This window comes from Thunnus thynnus, chromosome 21, assembly GCF_963924715.1.
Source record: "Thunnus thynnus chromosome 21, fThuThy2.1, whole genome shotgun sequence".
Classification (NCBI taxonomy): domain Eukaryota; kingdom Metazoa; phylum Chordata; class Actinopteri; order Scombriformes; family Scombridae; genus Thunnus; species Thunnus thynnus.
Genome location: NC_089537.1, coordinates 16,609,583 through 16,633,619, shown reverse-complemented (window position 1 = coordinate 16,633,619; position 24,037 = coordinate 16,609,583). Strand labels below are relative to the sequence as shown.

The 24,037-nt window shown below is 40.5% G+C and overlaps 2 protein-coding genes and 1 non-coding gene across 5 annotated transcripts in view; 2 read left to right on the top strand and 1 right to left on the bottom strand.

Moving 5' to 3' along the window:
• Window positions 1-1,278: 1,278 nt before the first annotated feature.
• Window positions 1,279-10,005, bottom strand: pex2 (peroxisomal biogenesis factor 2). Its single transcript, XM_067577954.1, has 2 exons — window positions 9,871-10,005; window positions 1,279-2,941 (listed from the first exon to the last, which is right to left on the bottom strand). The coding sequence occupies exons 1-2, from the start codon at window positions 9,872-9,874 to the stop codon at window positions 1,953-1,955; spliced, it is 993 nt and encodes a 330-aa protein (XP_067434055.1). The 5' UTR covers window positions 9,875-10,005; the 3' UTR covers window positions 1,279-1,952.
• Window positions 10,006-10,097: 92 nt separating this feature from the next.
• Window positions 10,098-24,037, top strand: part of LOC137173222 (restin homolog) — a 97,225-nt gene continuing 83,285 nt past the window's right edge. For all 3 annotated transcript variants that reach the window (XM_067577952.1, XM_067577953.1, XM_067577951.1), the window contains exons 1-2: window positions 10,098-10,568; window positions 14,609-14,758. In XM_067577952.1, coding sequence (XP_067434053.1) covers window positions 10,332-10,568; window positions 14,609-14,758 — 387 coding nt within the window. In that variant the 5' untranslated portion in view covers window positions 10,098-10,331. The remainder of the gene's footprint in view (window positions 10,569-14,608; window positions 14,759-24,037) is intronic.
• Window positions 10,609-10,690, top strand: trnal-uag (transfer RNA leucine (anticodon UAG)). The gene has a single exon. It is a non-coding gene; the product is annotated as a tRNA-Leu (tRNA).

The following is a 24,037-nucleotide window of genomic DNA, read 5'->3' as shown; positions in this document are numbered from 1 at the left end:
AACATCTCCTTAATCTCCCTTTCTGGGACTCGTTGTACATTAATGTAATGTAGTGCATGAAATATTGACAACCAGTCTTCCCCGTCTCAGGCTTTATATGCATTGCTATAGGATTCATTAGTCAAAATGTCCTTGATGTGAGAGAGGACCTCTGAGTATCCACGTGATGAGCCCTGTTTTTTACATTATGTCAAACCAATCATCATCTAGAGCTGTAACCCCCACCTCAAGGTGTACATTTTCTTTTAATCCAACAAGGGGCCATTTCAATACTTCTATATGTGCTTTAAACCATGCAATTCATTAATTTTGGCCTTGCATTACCCTCAAGGTCATTTACTCCAGCACATAGTGAATACTCCACAGACCTGTGAAAGTTCTCGGAGAAATAAAGATCACATCGGTCAGTAACATAAATAATTTAAGTTCAACCCTGCCAGTACACCTTCCGAGTATTCTTCAGGGCATTCATGCACCTCATGAGGACAAATATGTCATGCTTTATCCTCTCCACTCAACAGAAACATTAACCTCATCTGAAAGCCAATGTGTATGCATCTTTTTGAGCTGGTAGAGATCTGAGACCAGCTCTCCGCAATAGGCTTTCTATCACGCCTGCAGTTCCGATTGATCGTCTCGGCAATCAGCAATTAAGCCCTAGTGATCAGAGCGGGAGAGGGGAGGAAGGGGAGGGAAGGAGAGGTGGGAGGTAGCCCTCCCACCCACCCACCCCACTCCTCTCTTGTCAGCCCAGGAAAGGCTTCACTCAGCTGGGGTGCGTTTGGCCCGGGGCTGGGCTCACTGGTGGAGGTTAACTCCAGCATAAATAAGCATCTTTGGACTCATTACAGGGATTAGAGAGTAATTCGCCTGCGAGGAAGGAGACGACTGCCAGGGTTTTGGTACAGTTTACTACAGTCTTATAGGGGCGAGGGCCCGAGAGATTACAGAGGGAGAGAGATGGAAAGGCAGCAAAAGAGAGAAAGGCCAAGGGAAAAGAGAGGCTGGCTGTCAAGTGTATGTGTGTGTGTGTGTGTGTGTGTGTGAGTCAATCCAAGCCCCCGGCTGCCCCCTTGATCTTGAGCATGTTGGGGTGCTGTGAAAACGGATAATGGGAGTTAGAACGACCAGGCCTGTCTAGAGAGAAGTGTGCTGATTGTTATAACTTTCCCTCATCTCTCTCTCCTCCACTTAACTAAATAAACACCCAAGAGGTAGCACTCTATCAATTTTAATGATGTTGAAATACAATTTAGGCACAAAATACACAACAAATGCTAATTTGGCCATGATGAGAGGCTACAGAAATTCCTCCCATTATTTATTCAGCTGACTTTCTGCATTTTTCATCAGAACAAATATTCCCATTTCAACAAACACACACATACACACACTCTAACAGAAAGCCAATTTGGAGCATAAATCAACACGTTCGCTCATCAAATATATGCTCTGTGTGGTTCTCTGTAGTCTGTCCAGTGCACCAAAGACAAATAGTTCTGTCTAAAGTCCAGCTGGAGAAACGGAAGGGGCAGAGGATTGTCAATATATGCACACATACATTAAACATAGCAGGTCGATGTGTGTTCAGAAAAGACGTAGACATCATAAAGACTGAAGTCCAGTCATAAACTCATACACCTTGTGAATCTTTCAAAAGGAGGGCTGCCCACAGAACAGTGATGGTATTACATTTCTGTTTCCATGATACATTTTAGAATATGATAATTAATATTTTTAGAAAAAGATTTTATAGATTTTTAAAATCAAAACATGGTTAACTCTTAGATACATTTAGATGTTCATACAAAAGGTGGTGAGTTGTGAATCTTTTCACTGCATATGTGTGCTGTATTTCACAGCTTGTACAGCTATAAAAATATGAACCACCATTTTCATTTTAGCAAGTACCTGCCATCAGTCATGACTACTTCCAACATAGCAGGACAAAATCATGACCTGCCGACCATCTCGACCTCCATCTTGACCGGCTCCAGCTGCCCCGCCTCTGCGCCACACTTGGGACAGGTGATGTAAGCGTTTGCAATGCTGTGACTTTTGATACAGTAGTAGCAGAAAACATGCTGGCAGCCCACCATATGAGGCATGGTTGGCCACTCTCCACACAGCCCGCACTCTTTCCACACCCCTTGCCCATCCCTCCCGCCATCCCCACCTGCACTTTCTCCCCCAAGCAGAATCGAACACACCGTTGACTTCAGTTTCCTCGTATTGATCAGTGGTAACAGGAAGATGAGGAACTCAGCAAAGCCGTGCCACAGCAGCTCGCGGTTCATGTACTGGTAGGTTATGTCCCGGATCACATTGGGCTTGCTGAAAACCACCCGAGCTCCCACGATCCTTTCAGCCAGGACAGGGTGATGACCTTTCCTGAGGAACACGAGGAAGTTGACGAGGCTTGCGAGCTGGGCGATACTAGAAACCAGTGTCAGACAATTGCGGAGACCCTTTTGGAGAAACCCACTATCAATTTGAGACACAGGACCTCCCGAACTCAAACCTAAGCAAAGCAGCAGACTGTGGGAACGCTCCTGAAGCCAATGGGGACCTGCTGTGAGCAGAGCTAGACTCAATTTCTGCCTGCGGGACAGAGGTTTGTAATGGGGCGATGAGGAAAGGGTGTTGTGGTAACGCAGGCTCAGTAAAGACTGGCCCACTGTGGTGCTGCTGGAATACAGTGTAAACCTCCACAGGAGCAGTTGGAGCAGAGCCCTCAGTTCTGGCTCCACCGGGGTGAGCAAGCCCGGGCGGCAGTTCTGGAAGCACTGGGAGAACTGGGTCCATACCAGCTGCTCGAGGGCTGAGTCTAGCTCAAGGGCATCCAGCTGGCTAATGCGCAATACTGGGGTCAGTGGGTCGACACCAGTTTCTGAACCAGAACCTCCAACAATCTTTTTGTGGTTGTCCTCACTTTCCAAATCTGTTGGAAAAATATAAAGAGCATAAAAGTCAAATTTCTCAACATTTTTATGAGTTGACATTACTTTCGCAGTGTTTGCTTCATGTGCAAAACAAGGAGAAATCGAGATTTTTTTTCCCAGCTTGGATCTTATTTTTGTTTTGTTTAGGCCATCATTAGTGTATGTTGATATTGCATTTACCCATTTCATTGCAGACAAAGCAAACTCTGTCAAATACAGTTATACAATTTAGTATACCACAGAAGTGATCAGACAAGTTTTAAACAAATACAAGCTGGTACAAAACAAACTACTTTAACAAAAGTGGAACATTCTTAAAAAAGGCATAACTCAGCTTATCTGACTGTAACAACAAAATTATTTAAACATAGATGGATAATTTAAATAACGCTTTGGCAAGTACTCTTCCTTATTATTCAGAATTCTTATGTTTTTACATTCACACAAAATATGATACTTTTCTCCTAGACGACGACTGTCATCACAAAGGTTGCAGAAGCACTGGTTTCTATCTTCCAGTGAACTTGGTCATTTTGGTGTTGGTCCCCCTGAAGTTACAAATAGTCTATTACATTGGTTTTAATAAAATGGGTAATTTTCCATTTTAATATCTGATTTAAATTCTACATCAAGATCACATACTGACATCCAATTAATCTGAATGATCTAAATCACTAATGTGGAAGTGAAAATACCAGCAAAGCTGAACTTCCATTGATGGACATTTCCTAAATGTGAGTGTTTTAAATAATAATTGTTGGAAAATGGATTTATTTCTTAAAAACCTTAATTTTGAAAATGATACAAAAAAAGCACAGCAGATTTTTCCTTCAAGCTGCCAATAATTGAGTACAGAAAAGTTCTTATGACTTTATATTATTGTACACTATCGATATATCGGTAACACCATGCTGGAGCTATTAAAGTCATGAATATTAGAAAAACATATAGAGAGGCAAAAACTATTAAAGGACAGCTCGGTTGTTGGGAGGAATGAGGCCCTTGAGGTGAAGCCCATCCTATTAGGAAGGTTATTTTTTCCTTATACATAGGAACGGAAATCACTTTTCACATGTAAAACCCGTCCTTAGTGCAACCTTTGAGCTGTGCAATGCGGAGGACCAGGGGGTCTTAGACTGCTCTCTTCGGTGTATAAACACACACAATCCAACACACACACACACACACACACACACACACACACACACGTAGCCCAGGGGCTCTTGGTGCCTGCTCCCTCTGGAGATAGGGGTGTGTGTACAAATCACATCACTAGGGATTAGGCTAACGGCACAGTCTCTGGTACACCGTATACATCTGCCAAATGTGGAACAATTTTCCTCCCCCTAGAGTCAACTCCATATGGGATCTCGCCATTGTGACGTCTGGGCTATTTTGTGCTGCATTCGTTACCAAACTGCTCTCAGTTCCCCAGTTTTATCTGTCTTTTCCTCAAATGAAATGCTTAGGAAGTGGGGGACTAACTAATGCAAGGAGAGACAGTGCATGAGGGCCACAGAGAGAGATAGATAGAGAGAGAGAGAGAGAGAGGGAGAGAGAGAGAGAGACAGAGAGGCCTTTTTTGACAGTGGCTTTTGTGTCTTGCTGAACAGGATTTGTCACGAGGCTTTAAAAGAGATTTCAGCCGGGTAAATATGGCAGTTTTGACAGAAAGAGAGAGAGATGATGGTCACTTTAGACGTCTCTCGAGGAAGTAAAAAAAACATTCTGATATGTGGTGGCAATGCTCGGGTTTATTGTGGTGCACAGGACCATCTGTGTATTCATGATGTTTCAATAGACCCAGGATACACCGTCCAACTAAGTTAGAATTAGCAAATGAATGAAAAAAGAGGGAATTCACGCTGAAGTAAGCAGGTGTGACAAATTCATTGAGTTGCATTTGAAATGCTGCCATGTTTAGTGACTAGAACCTCGCCTGTGACGGAAGAAGAGTTTGGATTAAAAAAAAAAAAAAAAAGGAGAGAGAGGTAGTCTGAATGTGTATGCGAGCCAATAAACATGCTCCATTTGTTTAGCTTAATCTGAAAAGTTTTTCCTTGATGGGAGAAAATGTGCAGATTATGTGCCCGTGTGTGTGTGTGTGTGGATGTGTGTATGACTATTTATGTATGTCAAGTGTAGTCTTGATCTATGCAGAGCTTTAATACAGAGCTAAGTTAATCTATCAGTCCATAGATACACACACACACACACACACATACACACACACACACACACACACATAGCCAGGTGGTGGAAATCTCCGTCACAGCAGCAGCCCTCTCGGGAGAGTAAACCCGGCCGGGTCCAATATTCTTTTCAAAGCCTTTTATCGAGCAGTTTACAAGTTATGAATGAATATGTTTTATTTGGGGAAACACGGTATTGACAGCCACCTATCAATAGTAATGTGACTATTGTCAAGGGTCTGTCAATATTAATGTAATTATGATGTAGAGGGATCAGAGGGATGCCGGAGTCGGGGGCCAAGTAACATCTCCTGCCCACTGCCATATCAATAGCTGGGATTGCTATTGACAGCTTCCCTTCAGAGTTGCAGTACTTGCCAAATATATAACAAGCAGACACTTCAGTCAATGCTGGGCTGCCTATAAAAATTAAGCATTTGAATTTACAGGACCTTTTACCGTGGACAGCTGGAAATCCATGTTCCTTATGTAATAGTCAAAAGTCACAGTCAATGCCAGTGTTTACAGAGTACCGACATGGTGCGTTAGAGCGTGTGCACAGACACTACAGCGTTTGCACACAAAAAGTATGCATGGATACAAGCGGACAGACTCTTCCTCTGATGTATTCACTCACACACATACACCTGATGTGATATATTGACTTGATAATTCTCTTGTGGGTCAGCCAACCGATCGACCCAGAGCCAAAATGCCCTCTCTTGGAGAGTTGGCGGCTATTATTATTCGTTTATTTGTAAGGGACAAGTACAGAGAAACATTGACAGTTGCAGAAGCATTATCTGATGTACTGTACATGTTTATATAACTGAAGCTAATGTCCAACACCAGTCCCTTGATGGGCATTGATAGTTCAAGTTCATTGAAATGACGCGTTACAGTTTAGAATCCGTGCACAAAGTAATAAAAGAAAAACAGCAACCGTCCATGACAACACAACAACAAACAGACGAACAAAATAAAACAAAATGCAAAAACATTTCAGCATTTATAGGCTGACAACCAACAAAGTCAGAAAGCAGGTTAGAGGAGTTCATAGAAAATCAACAGAAAATCACCTGAAAAGTCTGAGGTCTCGCTTTTCTATCAGGGCTGTATGAAATATTTTAAAAGCATCTTCGAGGGAGTATTAAAGAGTATTGTGATTCAGGTCAGATGAGAGTTTTTCCCTCCCCTTGTTCCCTTAGCCTGTGCATGTTGTTCAGACAAAGATAGCGCACTGACTCAAGGCTGACTGCCATAGCTTACAGACAACAACAACAACAATATCCAATCTAACAGGGAACACACTGCAACATCGCTTCAAGCAAAAGGGGCCATGACCAGTGTGAGGAGGGAGACATGAGGCAACAAAAGCGTACAGAGCATCAGACTGAAGCCTCGCAGCTGCACCGGGTCCTCTGAAAACTATGCTGTAATGACAGCTACCCAACAGAAAGACGGATAGACAAAGAGACAGACGGACACGTTAGACAACACGTCATGAAACCCCCAGCTGGGAGCTCTGAGCTACTGTCTACTGATACAGTGAAAGAAATAAAACTGGGGGCAAAGATAGCCAAGGAGAAAATACGAGAGAGGGGGGGGAAAAAACAGATAAGCACAAACCTCTCCCTAGAGCTGACCTTGAGACTGACGGTCACAATAAAGGAGGAGGGAACATTCCTGAAGCGTACGCGGCTCAGCCCTACTGAGGTGCGGGCATCCAGGGAATAGCCTATAGACAGAGGAAGGCTGCTCTTTCTTCTTGACCTTGGCTTTGGTGTCTAGGGAGGAGATGAGGGTGTTTAGGGCAGGGGACTAAAGACTAGGGGATGCTGGGAAGGTGGAGTGTCTCTGGGGGATTGTATTTTGCTTTTTCTGCAGCGGACCAGTGCTCTGAAGCCGCTCACAAGGCTATCATTTCATGCCAGTTGGAGACTGTGTGGCCAAAAGTCTCGATTTAGCTGCTGGCGTAGTGTAAGCGCTAAGCACTTAGCTATGGTTGTTAGCATAATATATTTGCTGAAATAATGCATAAACGTTCACTTGGCTTTCTATGATGCTTGTAGCGAGAAATAGGCTATGCATTGGCAAAGCATGCTGGATTACAACTTTACATTTTCTTCTCTCGCTCATGTAAATTAATTTGTGTAAAAGCTCTGGTGAATAAAACCTATTTCTCTGAGCACTCCAGTCTCGTTTTTCTCTCTCTCTCTACCCCCCCTGCTCCCCCACTTTATTGCCCTTCTTTCGCCAGGAACGAGCGCGGGCCTATTAGCCAAGGCCTGCTAATGTCCTCACTATGAAAACGGATGAGAATGTCAGATTTAGAACTTTTAAGAGAGTGATGTCATACAGCAGACCACAGGCATTACAGGGACGCTAAGATTACCCAGGCGGTAACCAGACTAATTGTTATGAGTCTGTTTCATGAAAAATGAATGTGTGCAAATGCACAGAGGGGTCTTCAGGCTGTGTGTGTGTGTGTGTGTGTGTGTGTGTGTGTGTGTGTGTGTGTGTGTGTATGCGTCACACACTAATGCTTTATCAAGGCTCTCCTCTTTCTCTAATCACCCAAGACTCCGCCAAGCCATGGGGTGAGGGCCAAGTTAATGTCTGAACACACACAAAAAAAAAATACACATCAGTTAGAACACCTCATCTGACGCACAAAAAATGTGCTCTGCTTAATCTGGTTTGCTCAGAAGGTAAATTATTTAAGAGAATTAATTGATTTCATGAGTATGAAGGTTGCGTATGCTAAGGCTGTATGAGTAATAAGTACAGGGGTTTGCGAAAAACAACTTAAAAAGTCATAAAACATTTAGAGGGCAGAATGGCACAATGAACGTGGAAGAAAAAGCGGAACAGCTAATAAATGAGAGAACTGAAGTTGTGTCTTTCTTAGGAGTCAACGAGAGAGCACTGGGACCTAATCTCATGCAAATAAAATGTGTTATCCTAAGGAATATTTGATCAGCACATTTCTTGGCTCCATTTTATGCATGAAAAACACAGGGATAATAAAGGAGAAAACATTTGTCTGTGTTTTTTTTTAATCTGAGAAACAATTAAAATGTGTGTGGGAGTGGAACAGTCTAAACTGAGGGGAAGCTGCTTTTTGTCTCCTGTAAAATATTTGAGAATGTTGAGACTATTGCAGGATGAGAGATTTAAGAGTCTGTCAAGCCCGCTGTACAGACACTACTTTTTGGGAACTCTTCATCTATGAATTAATTTGGGGAACTGGATTGCTGACGCTGCAAATCGTACCCCTAATGACATGTCAACATGTTATACTTTCATCTTGATTTGGAAATTGAATGCCTTGATTTCTTATGAAAATAAGATAATAATGTGCCTCCTGGCAATGTACAGATCACAGCTAGTGCACTGCAAATATGGAAAACATAACGTGATACCTAGAAGACAATATAATATGATGTACAGTATGTAGACTTTATCAAAATTTATGTTGCATACTGAATGTTGACAGAATATCCTACATTGCCTATCTTTAACATTAGTTTTATGTCTGCCAATTCCTAGCGTACTGAAATGTCAGAAATGAAAATGAAACTAGATAGAAAATCAATTGATAATACATCACATAACCAATTAATTCTTTGTAACTTAGTCCAGTGAATATATCATTCTAAATTGAATGTCTTTGGCACTGTTGATCAAGAAAAAAAAAAAATCATGAAACAGGCCACAGGTTTTCTTTTGCTTTTGCTTTTTTGGGGGTTAATTGACTACCCCTAAATAGCTAATCTGTCTAGGGTGGATTTTTGTCCACATAGGTGCACATACTGTATATTTCCATGCCATTATTGCATGCCCTCATATGGAAACTGTATAGGATGACCTTCTGACCCCAGAGTGACATCACAGCCCAATTTAACCTTAGCCATTCCCGTAAAACACACTCATACACTAAAAACACACTCATTAAGCTTAAGTGTTTAGCTGCAGAGGCATGCGCCTGTACTTCAATTTCATGCAATCAGCCAATCCACACTCTCCTCATAATGTCATTGTGTTTTAATTTTTTTTTTTTTTTTTTTTTTTACATACCCATCAGTCTTTTGACAACAAAACAACCCTAAATCTGCTCCATTTTGATAATAAGGCAAGAGCATTATGTGATAATCACAGTGGGGGATTAAGTTTTGGGCAGTGTGTGTGTGTGTGTGTGTGTGTGTGTGTGTGTGTGTGTGTGTGTGTGTGTGTGAGAGAGAGAGAGAGAGAGAGAGAGAGCAGTGCAGTCAAAGCCACTGGAAAAAAGGAGATATAACCAAGAGAAAGATAAGAGTAGAGGAGTGATGATTGGGATGAGAGAAATTAAGTGAGTAGTCTCTTGAAAATCAATAAGATCAACTTTGCCTTGAATCTCAATGTGGAAGGTTTTGATCTCTGGCACTGATTATTTAAGGGAATAATGGGATTGTGTGGGGAGCAGTATAACATCCTCTTGAAGGAACACACAGTCACAAGGTTACCAGTCAAAGTTAAGTCCATAGACATTAATGATCGATTCGATTTGAAAAGTAGATATATAGATATAAACGATCAAATAGTGCGATATGGACACAAGTTGACATGAGACAGATAAGTCACACCTATTAAACGAAACACACGTGCCGATTTGGAGCTTTTCCGTTGACGTACCAGTGGGTGGAAAACAAAAATGCGACCGACTCGGTTCTTAACAACACAACGACGATATTTACCCATTTCTTTCAAGAGAAAGGCGAATTCCTGTCGTGCAGTCCTGTCATTCCTGACCGTGAGGGTTCCTCTTGACAGGAAGAAAACAACAATCTGTATTTCCGGGTTGTAAACCTCGACCCCGCCTCTTACAGAAAACTCATCAAATGGGATTCAGCAACGTAACAATGATGACACCCGTGATCAAATATAGCCAATCAGATCACGCAGCGCCAATGCAGCGGCAAACTGCAGGGGGAAGCGTCAGTATTGCCTGAAAATAATTCATCTCCAGCACTCCGTTTGTTGTAGTAACCGCACGTAGCGACCAAAGTTGTTGCTGAAGCCACGGTAATTCACATTAAAAAAACAGAAAATGTTCAACCTAACTCCAAATGCCAGGCATTGTCATTTTTTGAAAAAAATGCTCTACAGTTTAATGATGTAAGCTATAAGGCTGTGCAGAGATTGAACCAAAGTGACCATGAGCCAAACGACAACACCAGACTCAGGGGACGCCTTGGAGTGGTCGGGAGGGGGAAATGATACTTTGAACCTGTCCTCACCCCCAGGAGAAATAGAGCTTAAAGTAGCCGTTCTGTGCCCTGGCACTGAGACAAACAGCATTAAACAGCTTCTGAACGAGTTCAAAGGACTGTACGAGCAAAGGTTGAGATGCCTGGAGCTGGATACCACTATAACCCGAGAGGAAACACTGCAGGTAGGTAGACCTGACCTCCTCTTCATATAGGTATATCAAGGGTAGCGTGGCCGAGCGGTCTAAGGCGCTGGATTTAGGCTCCAGTCTCTCTGGAGGCGTGGGTTCAAATCCCACCGCTGCCATTATGATCCATGAGGAGTGCTTTGTTACCTCTGAAAACGTACTGTCCTAAATATGAGTAACTTTGTGTCCACTTAAGACACAAGTTTGTAGGGGAAACCCGTCAGAAGTTTGACTATTTGTAGATATTTGTCCTCAGTTACCTGTTGACATAATAAATCAAGTCAAATTTATTCACGAGCACATTTAAAAACAATAGGAGTTGACCAAAGTGCTTTACAGAAAAATGTAAAAATACAGTTGAAGAATTAAAACAAAATAAATAGTAAATTGTAATAGACTAAATTAACAATTTTAATATGCTTTCAAAAAAGGGGGACTTAAAAGCGATTCTTTAAAGGTGGGTCTAGTATGTAAAAGTGGTGATAGATGGGGAAGATGGTGAGGGGAAAACTGTTCCACAGTCTGGGAGCAGCAATGGAAAAAGCTCGGTCACCTATAAAGAGAGTTTAATAAATGTCTTATCATATTAGACATGATCAAACATTGACTCCATCCAGCACACATTCCCTGTAAAACAGTTTCTTTTTTCACTGGGAAACCACATGCAAACTCTGTCAGTAACTGCTCCAGGGGTCTGGACCCTGGATTGTATACACATGTACAGATGAGTAAATTATTTGGACATGTAGTAAATCTCGTGGGGCTAGTGAAGGGTTAAATACTCCCCACCAGGATGTACCCTTCAGAACTGAGTGACATTACACAGTGTCTTCACTTGTACTGCTTACCTCTGATTTCCTCGATCAGGCTTCAATAAATGTTTCTGCGTAAGACATCCAGGTATCCTAAACCTTCTTCAGTTACGAGTTAACCTGCTCTCAATATTTTCATTCTGATCATCTGCATAATTTATGCTAAAAATTACAATAAGGGCCTGATTCAGACCCAAAGTTGCTACAGTACGTCTAGTTTTCTGCAACATCTATTGTCATTAGGTTATCATCCATCTAATACAAACAAAAGAGCATCCTGTCCACCGTGACTCGGTCATCAGAAGATGACCTCTGTCCTGTCAGATAAATGAGAGGAGGAAGCGCAGGGGTGCTTTCATAAAGCCGCAGCACTTGTAACAGGTGGCAAATTGCATTATGTTTCCATCTGAGCAGCAGAGATCAGGAACACAGATCCACACTCATATTTAAAAAAGAGAGGTTTCTAATCATCAAGATTGTCATGTGACATCATTTAGCTACAGAATGTAGCCTGTGTGAGCTGGGCTGTGCATCAAAGCAAGTGTAACAAGGTTTCGGAGATGGGTTTCGGTCAGCCGGCCCCAGTCGAGGGCCTGCTTAACAAGGTTATGTGTTTAGAACCCAGGAGCTCCCAAGTCCTAAAGGTTGATGTGCTCAGTTAATCATGAAGCTTGTCCATTGAAAACACAGCACCCATTCATCTGTAATCCATTGTAGGTTTATGATGTTTCTTAAAATGTTAAAACATTTGAACAAACTCTAAATTAAAGAATTCATATGAAGTATGTTTGTATGTTTTATGGGCAGTAATCATGAATAGCTGTGCCAAAGCTATGAAACCGTAAACCAACAATGGGTTTTATATGTGTATTTTCACTTTCACACCTTAAAATACAATGTCAGGGACTAGATTGTTGTCTTAGATACTGCCACGTCTACTATCTTTGAAAAGTTACTCTCCCTGAAGCTATACATCAGTGTTATATTATGTGTCATGGGACGGCATACCTGCTTGTTGACTTTTTTGGCTTTAGGGGACAGATGTTTATGAACACAGATGTACAGGTGCTCCTCTAAGGCATACGAATTCTGAAATTCAGTGGCACCTCCTCTTATCAGAGCTCAAATCATTGTATGTGTGTCGGCTATCCGGCAAAATGTACAATCCCTTTAAGGAACAAGTGCACAAACTGTGAGGATTTAATTAAGTATGTCAGATAGACTATGTGGAGCTGGTTCAGGTGACCTATTTTTGTAAACAATAAAATATGAACTTTGAAATGCAGGCAGAAAGCAGAAGCAGGGAATAACATCTTTCTATGCATGCCCGAACCCCTGACCCAACTACCTACTGTACTCTTGCCTGAAGTATCCCTTTCTATTAACACAGTTCAGAGGTCATCTGTTGTGAATGCAGGGTGGGCTACTGTGTGTAGGTCAAGAGTATCTGACATTACAGTCTGGCAGGTCCAGTTGTATAAAGAAGTTTTGGTTTTGAAAAGTTAAACGATATTTAAAAATTTAAAGCCAATTACCACTCAGGAAGGCAATGCCTAAAGTAGGGCAGTGATTATGAGAAGAAATTCAATAAAGTCCCACTAACAACAAGCTTGTGGTTATGATGATGTATTATTTACCTAAACTGTAGACTCACAAGTCAGTCTCTAAAGGCTTCGCTCAACTAGAGACTGAGGACAGTCTCCTAGCTTTGGTTATTAAAACTGGGTGGAAACAATTAGAGTCTTTAAAAAAACCCTGCATCGCAGAACCAATCCAGAGTCTTTAGGGTGGCCCTTCATATTGGCACAGTGTCATGGAGGAGGATAGGGGAAGAGCATGGTTTCTGGTAAGGTGTGACCTTGGCAAAATGTAAGGGATGTAGGTTTGTTAGCGGCTGTTCTTGCTGCTGTTCAAGCAACTACCTTGCATTTAGAGATCCCCACATGATCGGTAGGCAGGTAGACTTTCGATTGTCTGGTATTGTGAGACTACCTAAACTGAGAAAGTGCAAGTGAAAAACTACCAGATAGGGAGTACAGCTGCAATAAATTTGGTGTGAAAGCATTATCAGCTTTTGAATTCTAGATGTTGTAGATGTTAATAATACAACTTCCCTCAAAGCATGATGTTCTCTACTGTTGTGGGGCCTTGTCCATATGTTAAGAATGCATGGACTTCTTGTTGGGATGGAATTAGAGCCTGTGGTCTTCAGCAGTGGATTTTACCACCGCCACAATTTCAGTTAGTTGCCTTCAGATGTGTGTTGTTGTCACAAAGTAAAATAATCACTACCTTCCCTGCAAGATTATTGACTCCCCAAACCTTATGTATCTCCCTGTTAAATCAGAGTCCTAATCTCAATGGGACAACCCTTAAGACACAAGGCAAGGGTTAAATACAACTAAATAAATTATACGTTTCCTGTTTCTGTTATCCTATATGTCTGGAGAACGCTCATGTTTGCCCTTCAGGCCATCATTGGGGGTTGTGCTCTGATCTTCTGTTCATCTAATCATGTGTCAAAGTGATAAGACATCCCTTTGAGTTTTGATAAATGTTGGGGAAAGTATGCATCTCACTTTTGTAGTCTGTCATTTTCCACTCTGATCTGCACTACATTTATATATCAGAGAAGATTACATACTGTCTTACCATCAGTCTCTTATGAACTATGTTCAAATTGCAAATCATTTACAATATTGATTTATTTTCAAGTTGAAAAGTTGCAAGGAAGGAAGGAAATTTGGAGGGATGGAGCGGCTTAGTGCTTGACTTCAACACTGCATACTTCAGTTTGTGTCCCTCCTCATGCTTTAATTCTGAATTTATTGATTCTTTATGTTTTTCAATGATCTGTCTCCAAACATGGTCATAAACATACATATATATCACAATTCACATGAGTGGATGTTGTTGGGAAAACAAATGGAAAAATGTTGCCACTGAAAATCTTGCAAATACTTAGAGTTATTATGAATGTACCTCTTTGGGAAAACTGTTGGATTTATTTATTAGTGAGCCATGCAGCTGTACATAATTTTTGATGCACAAATTACGTGTTTACTAGTCTCCTGTTTTAAACAGGGATTTTGTTTGTCATTTATTCAACTGAGTCAATAAAACAAAACAATTTGCATTATAGAAAACTGCTTGGTCCTACTGTCAGCTTGTTAAAACACAGCAAATAAACCACTGTTTGATCCTGCTGTGCTGTTATTCTTGCAGAGGAAAGTGGATTTCCTGCAGTCTTATGTGAATGACCTCGCAGACCAGAACCAGGTGTTGGTTCAGACCATTGAAGATCTGCAGAAGGAAGCTGACCACAAGGTTTCCTATTTGGGAATGAAGCTACACACCTCTGATGATATTTTGGATGTAAGGTTTTGTACATTTTTTTATTTTAAAAAAACATTGTTTTGGTAACATTTCTGTCGAATGAGGTAGTTGATCAAGAAAGAGCATCATTGGTTTTTTTGATATGTTATTAATTATAGAATATTATGGTATGTATTTCCTTTAAAAGATTTTGAGTGGCAAGTTTGGAAAATTGTATTTGTAATATGTTTGGACCCTTTGCAACCTGAAAATAGTTACGCCCCCTCCTTGTGCCCACATATGTATGAAACAAAAATCCTAAATTAGCCACAACCTTGAAGAAAAAGGTCACGAAAATAAGGTGAAACTGTTCAGGTGATCCCCTGTAAAGATTTTCAGCAGGAAATTTGAATGCAAACCCAACTTATATCCTTTAGATACAGTATATACAAATACATTGCTTATATTTATGTCACCTTGCTGTTTAACCAGGTATATTTATTTAGTATTCTGCAATAAGTCTAATCATAAATACAATCTATATACAAATATAAAACATGGACAGACACAACAGCAATTAGAAGAAATTCAAGTGAGGAAACAAGAGAGAAAGAGAGAATAACAGCTCATGGCTTTCTTTTCTATTCTGCTGTACCACTGTCTCCAGGATCCTTTGTTTCTGTACACTACACAAGGCCAAGGCCTGTCTGACATTACAGAATTCAATCAGTGAAGATCACATTGATCATAGTTAACAGAAAAGTCCATGAAAATCTCTACAAACAACCCTCATTGTTTGTAGTATCACTATGTAGAATTATAGCAATACAGAAAAGCAATTAGGATGAGCATGGAGTCATGCAAGAGTTTTCTGTTTTTAAGTGTAATGGCATAATTCTTTGTTGAGACCTGTTTTTAAAAGATACAATGAACTCTTTAAGATAAGATGCGTGTAAACTGAAAAAGGAGTCAAGCAAAGAAATGTCTATAAATACCTTTTCAAGTTTGTGGTCCAACTATTTTCTGGAGGAAACTACAAATAATCATTCATTCTTAGTGGACTGGAGGTGGAAAGCTGTTTGCACAAATTCTCCATCAAAGTGTTTTTTTTTTTTTAAAGATTGCATCAACACAAGGCAAGTCTATAAAGACATCATCACCACTTGATGTAGTGACCTTAAGTTATTGTTCCATTTCAGTTATGGCTTTCAGTCCAGGCTTCTATCAATATTAGCCCTTCTGACTGGATTTTGCACACAGAAAAGTAATTATGGCCTATTATACATCAAAGTACTTATCTGCTATTACGGAGAAGGTCAGAAGGCTAGCTTTGTGTGCTCTCTACGCTGGTCACAAAGGTCATTGCAATACAATGCTTTGCATTTCTCAACATTCAATGCTGCCCATTTTTTACTTCATCAATTTAAAACTTCATTTTCTTCAATGGCATTGCTTTAGCAACAAAATACCAGCACCTCGGCATTTTCTCTCTCATAGGGTGTTCTCATGCTTTCACTGAATAGGCTGCACATTATATATATATATGTTGCTCACAAACTATTGCACAATGCACGCCTACTGAATGGCATGAGAATGGCCAAGGCCTTTTATTAGTTTTCACATGTTATTATCAGTAGTGTAATTTTCGGCACTTTACCAATTTATTTGTCTTTCTCTTGCAGATTAAACAATTACAGCTGAAGGGGAATAGGTGAAGAAAATTTTGAAAAACTAATTAAATAATGTTTTCTTAGTTGACGAGAGTCCTTCAGTCCATCCAGTAGCACAATTTTGTTATTGTTTGCGTCAACAACAGCTTCTCCTGGCAGCCAAAGAGACACAGCGTGAAGGAACATAATAGCTTGTTGCTGTTCTATAGACCCGTCCTCTGAGCTTTTGAATCTTCCATTTTCACCCGTCTTAAACGATGCTCTCGCTGTCTGTTTATGTTATTTTGTATGTTTTCAGGGTCTAGATTGGTAAACAAATACAAACAAATGGACTGCCTCACTCAACAGTCTATTAGTATAGTCAGGGGACGACAGTGTGTTTCTGCTCTGATGTCCATAATGTGAAATCCAATCAAATGAAGAGCATTTAGAGCTACTTATGGACCGTTCCACCATGTAAACGATGCAATGAGCTCTGTAATAGGAGCTTGGCTAACATCTGATTGAATCGTAGTGTATGGTCTTGTTGATGCACAATAGGGTTGATCTGTAATGGACACTAAACAGAGTTTGTTTTGTGGTCATAATATCATGAAATTGAAGTCTTGTATTCTCTATTCTAGACTGCTGTAATTAGTCTGTTGTCTATTTGTCATCCATGGGCAGGCGGATATAGCATCATCATGTTTGTCGCGTATAATACAGACTTGAATCAAACAGTACTTTGAGAATACTGATCATTAGTTTTGACCTGTATTGCTCTTTAAGTAGGTTATAGGACAATGCCTTCAGTATGAGCAAGGTTTGACAGCTATGTGGAGAGAATTTAAAAATCCATTTAACTTCTCTACTATTTGGCATTATTGTCCTGTGTAACTTGTATTAGTAATTCCTTGCAAATGTGCGACAAAGGTCTTTATATGAAGCATCAAGTAAGCTGTAACAACAAACTGTTGCAGCAAAAAGTTTCATTCTTTCTCTCTGGTGGTATGCGTTGATGCAGGTTATTATGGATTTTGAAGGACGTAGACATACATGGTTGTCTCAGAGGCAGCTGGACTGCAGCTTTTGTTTCCCTTGGAGAATCTGTATTAGTGTTAAGATGGAGACTTCCAGTACTTTTGGTGCTATTGCCAGTATCAGTTTAGAGACTTATTAGCTTTCCAGCTCATAAAGAAATAAGGAAGGAACTTACTTTGTGTCATTAGGTTGCAATAAAAAAATGCATCATTATGAGTGCTGAGGAGTTTTGGGGAAACATGTTCCCGATAGTCATTTCCTTCCATCTTTTGGGTTGTATTCTTGTTAGATAATCATTTTGGCAGCTTCTAGGAGCTTAAGGATTAGTAATCATATAATGCAATAAAATTGGCACTTTATTGATCCCTGTAGAATTTTTTTTTTCCACTCGCTTTATTCCAGGCAGGTTAAAGGCACAAGGGCAGCTACAGAACAACTTCTGGAGCTGGCAGAGATTCAGTATCTTGCTTAAAGGCAGTTTTGTTGGCAGAACGGTTGCCAAGTTTGGGCTTGAATGACAATTGGAGGACAGATAAACCACTCACCCTTAATTTGAGACATATAATTAGGAAAACATTAATGACCAGGCTTAAACTTAATGTCAGTCGATCTCATCTCTCATCTCTTATATCATATTTTCGCCGCATTAGTAGCGGGCTGAGGATGACAACATCAGTTGGTTTATGTTCATCCAACTCTTTTGTTCAGAGGTGGAGTTTATCCAAAGTTTGTCCAAGATATTTCAACAACTATTGACAGAATCCCTGCTCCCCAGGTGTAAATTCCTTTTAGGTTACTCCCTAAACCTAGCTCCAAACCTAGCTCGAAAATTTCCACTTGACTGTCCAACAGTCCATGACAAGATATCTTAAAAATGCCCCAGACGAACCAGCTGATTCTTGTTAACATTAAAAAGGCTGAGGGGTGTGTTTTTGTGTTTTCTGCATCTATCAGTTGATATGTCTTGTGTTTTGTTGTTGTTGTTGTTGTTGTTGTTGTATTTTGCTTGTAAAAATATGCATTCTGTGTGTGTGAATGTGTGTGTGTGTGTCCGTGTGTGTGTGTGTATGTGTTTGTGTGTTTTCCTTTGTGTCAGTTGGGTACATGTTTTAATTCCCAGAGTTTGGCCCCTGGCCTGCAGGGCAGTATGAGGGTCTGTGAAGGCCTGAGGGGGATCAGTGTAGATCAGAACAGATCAGTAGGGATCATTTGGGATCACTCAACCTCTCTTTGATCCACTCATCCTGTCATCTCACCATTCCCACACAATTCTCAAATTATTACCATACCAGGCAAAGTCAAACACCCACATGTTAGTAAACACATTTTTGAGACTCTGTGTCTGCACTGGAGATGTGTGGTATTCTGTTGTGCTGTAGCCTGAATTGGAAATATCCCATTTGCCATGCTTGTTAGCTTCCCTTGTTCATAAAAGTCAGGGTAAACAAAGAAGACCTAATTTCTTTTGTCTTATTTGTATCCGAGAAGAGAACAAATAGGTTATAACAAGTGTCGATAACTGAATGCCGGGAATGTCTCCAGCTGTGATGAGTCTCCAATTTTTGTGTGATTCACAAAGTGACTATTTATGACATTCCCCATAAACCACAGAACAGGGGCTATTAAACTCTTTAGGCCTTGGAACCAAATGAGAAAACTGGTCTCATGACTTAATCCATGCTAATGAGAGCATAATTTTTTCCTGTCATGTGGAGCACCCTCCATAGCAGGACCCTAAAGACCCATTTTGCTTCCCTGACCGTAGTTCAACAAAACAGTACATAAAAGAAGAAGTTAGGCTGTAGCTGTTGACTGAAACCTCTTGATCTTCAAAAGGGAAATTTTACTGGAATTAATAAAACAGCCCGCTTTTCAGAAGGACCACAACTTTCAGTTGCTCAGTCTTACCAAGACCATCACACACACACACACACACACACACACACGCACACACACACACACACACACACACACACAGCAGTGACACCCGAGACACACTACTATACTATATATGGTTGGAAGATACTATATGTATGTCCATTTTCTTAGTAATTTAGATTAATTTGTCATCATTAATGTACACTATTTGCTATAACGATTTGAGACCAGATGTAGACTGACAAGCCTGTAGACTATTTATACTTTGCACATAATGCAAAAAAGCGGTTGCTCCAAGCCTGGGTGACCCTTTGTAGTAGTGACTGCACTGTTCAGGTCAATGAGAGAATGTGGAAACTCAATTCAGGTCTGCATTAAAAACAGTCTCTGAACTGTGTGACCTTTATCATTTTCTCTCTCTCTCTCTCTGTCTGTCTGTCTCTCTCTCTCTCTCTCACACACACACACACACACATATGTACATTTGCTTGTGTAGCGGCTGCTTGGAGGGAGAGCGGGAGTGTTAGTGAGAAAGTGAGAGCAAGGGAGGTCAGGGGGTTGTGATGGTTGACTATGCTAATGCTGTTGTTAATGACTTTGCTGTGAGTGATAATTGATCGTCTTCATTACCATATTAACTCCACTGCCCCCACCCTCCCCACCCCCCAGTCTCTCTCTATGCAGTAATGGATGCCCCCGTTTGATCCTTGGAATAATGAACTAATTAGCTTAATTAAAATCAATAGAGGTGCCAATACCAAGTTAGACATTTCAGGGACGCTGTCTCTATCTGCAGGGAAAGGAATTTTCAGAAAGAAAGAGTGAGAGAGGGAGGATGGCAGAGGGTGAGAGGAGCGATACATAAACAACAGAAAGGGTGGAAAAAGGTGAGGAGCAAGAGAAAGGACTTTGGGGAGAGAGAGATGGGGGAAAGACAGACAGAGAGGAAGCGGATTGTTGAAAAGAGAGAATGAGACCGACAGAAATAAAAAGGTTTAAAAAGACAAAGAGAAAGTGAGGGAGAGGAGAGAAGTTGCAAGTTTAAAGATGGTAAAATGGAAGAGGTCAAATGTAAAAATTAGTGGACAAGGGCGAAGACAAGAAAGCATGAGAGAGAGAGAGAGAGAGAGAATATCAGACGAAAAGAGGAGAAACTAAACGCGTGCGAGAGAGAAAGAGAGTGAGAGAGGCTGAAAGAGGTTCCTAATGCTGATTTATGAGTGCTTGACGGTCGTTAGCTGGAATAAATGGCTTGTAGGAGTGGCTGCAGCATTACTCCCTGTACAGGATACTAAGTGCATTGTAAGGTCAGCCATAAGGCCAAACTTACATATGTAGTGCTCTGCCCTTGTAAACCTTTGTTAATATATCAGCCACAGGATGGAACTGTAACTAGTCTGTCTGATATGGCGGGAGGACTGTAGCTCCCTAATCTCTATGATAATTCTTGTATATCAGTTTAATGTCAAAAACAACACAAAAATGAACTGGACAGTTGGGCAACAGAAAAATTAAAGCACATACTGTGTTTGTTACATGTCACTGGAAAAATATAATGACATTTTTCTCTGTTTTCATTCTACAATTAATCAGTGAATCACAAACTAGTCAACAGATTAAATAATAATGAAAATAGTAAAGTTACAATTATTTGCAGCCCTATTACAGCCAATGCTAACGCTTTAGTATTTTGTGTATGTTTTAAGTTTTGTGGACTGAACCTGCTAGGTTTAGAGCAACATAAAAGCACTACAGCACAGAGTTTGCTGAGTGTGAAATGCCTCCTCTTCAACTTCATAAAAAAATTTATTGTGCAAATATTTTGCATAACCTATAAGCCAGGCAGACATCTGCCCTTGTGTATTTGATATCACCTCACAATGTAAAGTTTATATACATTCTCCCAATCATTTGAAAATCGGTGTGGTAGTAAATTTTATATTTTAAAACTTTTGCCAGTTGTGGAGTTTGAAACATAATGACTTTGTGACTATGTGAGTCCGTTCATAATCAAGTCTTACATCACTGTTGTAATTGCGACTCCCACTTTTCAGACTGCAAAGATAGAACAAATGTATTTTCAGAACATGTAATCAGAATGTAAAATGAAAAATGTAATAAACTTGTGTGGGTACATACTGTATATTTATGTGTAGGTTCCTCCAGTCCATTTTTATGCCATACAGCATCTTCTCAATATGGTACAGAAAAAGATCTGAATGTAAAGCGGCTGATGTTTTTCCTGTAGGTTATCATCATAGTTGCATCACGTTACACTTGCATCAAGCTCTCAAAATTAGTCCACATTTTTAGTATACACTCACTCTAAACCTTGATATAGCAGAACAAGATGCTTGCGTGTTCCTTCCAGTCACCATCACCATGAGTTGCATTATCCTATTTTTTTTCGTCCCGCGGTTTCTGTTGTGATCCGGTGACTCACGCACACGCACGTTGCCTCTTTTGTTTTTTCTCCTCTGTTGCTTTCAGTTGACCTAGCTCCAGACAAAAGGAACGGAGGGGAGTGGAAAAATGGAATGATTGCGTAAATGGGTGGCTATTTTCAGATAGAAAAGAAACAAGAAAGGGGAAAGTAAGTGGGGGAAGTGAAAAAAAAAAAAAAAGAGCATGGAGGCGTGGGTGAGGGGCAAGTGGATGAGACAGGAGGAGACAAGAGAATGTGATGAGGTTGGAGGATGTAAACAAAGGAAAAGAAACTTAGGGAAAGGGAAGAGAAAAGACAAACAGTGACAGTGGTGGGGAGAAAGTGAACCGATTCCATGAATGACTGTTGCTATAATACATTTTCTTTGTTTATTTCTTTCTTACAATACAATTACTGCTACTTGCACTCTTACAATATCTTACAAGTACTTCTACTTCTCTACCGCTACAGTATATCTGCCACAACTACTGTCTTTCCTCCAGTTTTTAGCAGTGAATGGATCCATAGTGACAGGATTTGTTTGACTATTTTCTACACCCTTGCTTTCTGTAATGGAGGCTGAGATGTGATCACTTTGGAAGTATCAGCCCTGCTTGTTATAGACAGAGTGACTTCTATAAGAGTCTATTGCATATGTCTATTCTGTTTGTCTTAAAACTGAGTGAGAAAAGTTACTGATGTGATGCAACATCCATGTAACGTGCTTTCTGTTTCTCTCACTCCTTTTCCTCTTTTTCTCTCACTCGTGCACTCTGCTGATTTTGACCATTACTTTAATAGTATATTTCCTCACCACTCTTTAATGGTATAGTTGTATTATACATAAAAAACACACACACACACACACACACATAGACACACGCCTATATATACGCGTAAGCCCTCCCTCTAACAAATGAGTTTACCGTGGTCATAACCTTCACAGGGCTCATTATCATAGATTGCAGGCCTTTTCATAAAGCTGAGACCACTGGTGACGGATTACTAACGGGATGGACACACACACACATACACACACACACACACTGTGATCCATAATGAGACCTTATTCCGGACACCCAGCCCAGCTGCCTGTAAATTACAGCCGCCACTCTGCCATACATACTTAATCAGCTAATGTTGTTTTATTCCTTATTATTAATTTACTCCTGTTTCTGATTTATCTAAAGCGCTCTGCATCACACCAATATTTTGTCTCCTTTACAGTTCAGAGAGGGAGAGAAAGAGAGGAAGCCATGTGCTTATTCATGTACTTAGGGGATTGCATCTGTAATGAATTGACTGGCTGTTTAGGCATACATAACACAGCCTACTACTCACCTTAATAATGTAAGCAGGTCGTAACTCCTGCTAACCCAAGGGTATATAAGGCATGCATACACAGACACACACATATTCACACAGCCTACCTATATTAGCCACTGACCTCTACGTGTGCCAGGTCTTCTCTCTGTCACATTGCAGCTGCATCGGAATATGAATGTTTACGATTGGGAGATGTAAATGCGTCTTTCGTGTGGATGTCTGATAGCGTGTCTCGTTGTTGTTTGGTGACTTTTCCTATTTTTAAGAACTACACTATTCTTTAATGATCTTTGTGGTAAAATCAGAAGGTTTTCTGTCATCATAATTAAAGATATAAGGTGCTTCAACACAAATTAGTTTCCATAGAGGTCCTACAAAAAAAGGATTGGACAGTGGAGTCAAGAATGAGGAAGTCCATCTGTGTTTGTTTTTTTTACTGCATCTTAAAGTAGTGTCCTAAAAAGCAACTTGTTTGCCAGACAGATATGAAGGTAGGCAGTCTGCCTGCATTAGGCATCAAATATTAACTTCACATTTAATGGATTGGATCTTATCTTTCCATTTGCTTCAGCTCCTCTTTTGGGTATATTTTAGTTACTATTTCACTACCATATACCCTACATACACACAAAGTTGCACACACACACACATATTTAACTCTAGCATATGCATAATTGAAACACACACACAAACTCATACTTAAAGCACATACGCAAACAGACACACACACTCACACACACACACACACACACACAGGGCTATGTGTTGACCTGTGAGTCATTGCTGTCAGCATTGATTTCCTTTTCCCAGAGTGACCCCTGTCACCACAGCGATAGAGTGGCCGATATTTCTCCAGTACTGCTCTCTCTCTCTCTCTTTTTTTTCTCTTTCTTTCTGTCTATTTATGTCTCTCTCTTTCTCTCAAGCTCCCAATCTTTTCCTCTTTCTGTGTCTGTAAGTCTGTTTTTTTTCTTCATCTCCGTCTGTACTTCTCATATCTGTCTTTTCAGCTCTTCGTCC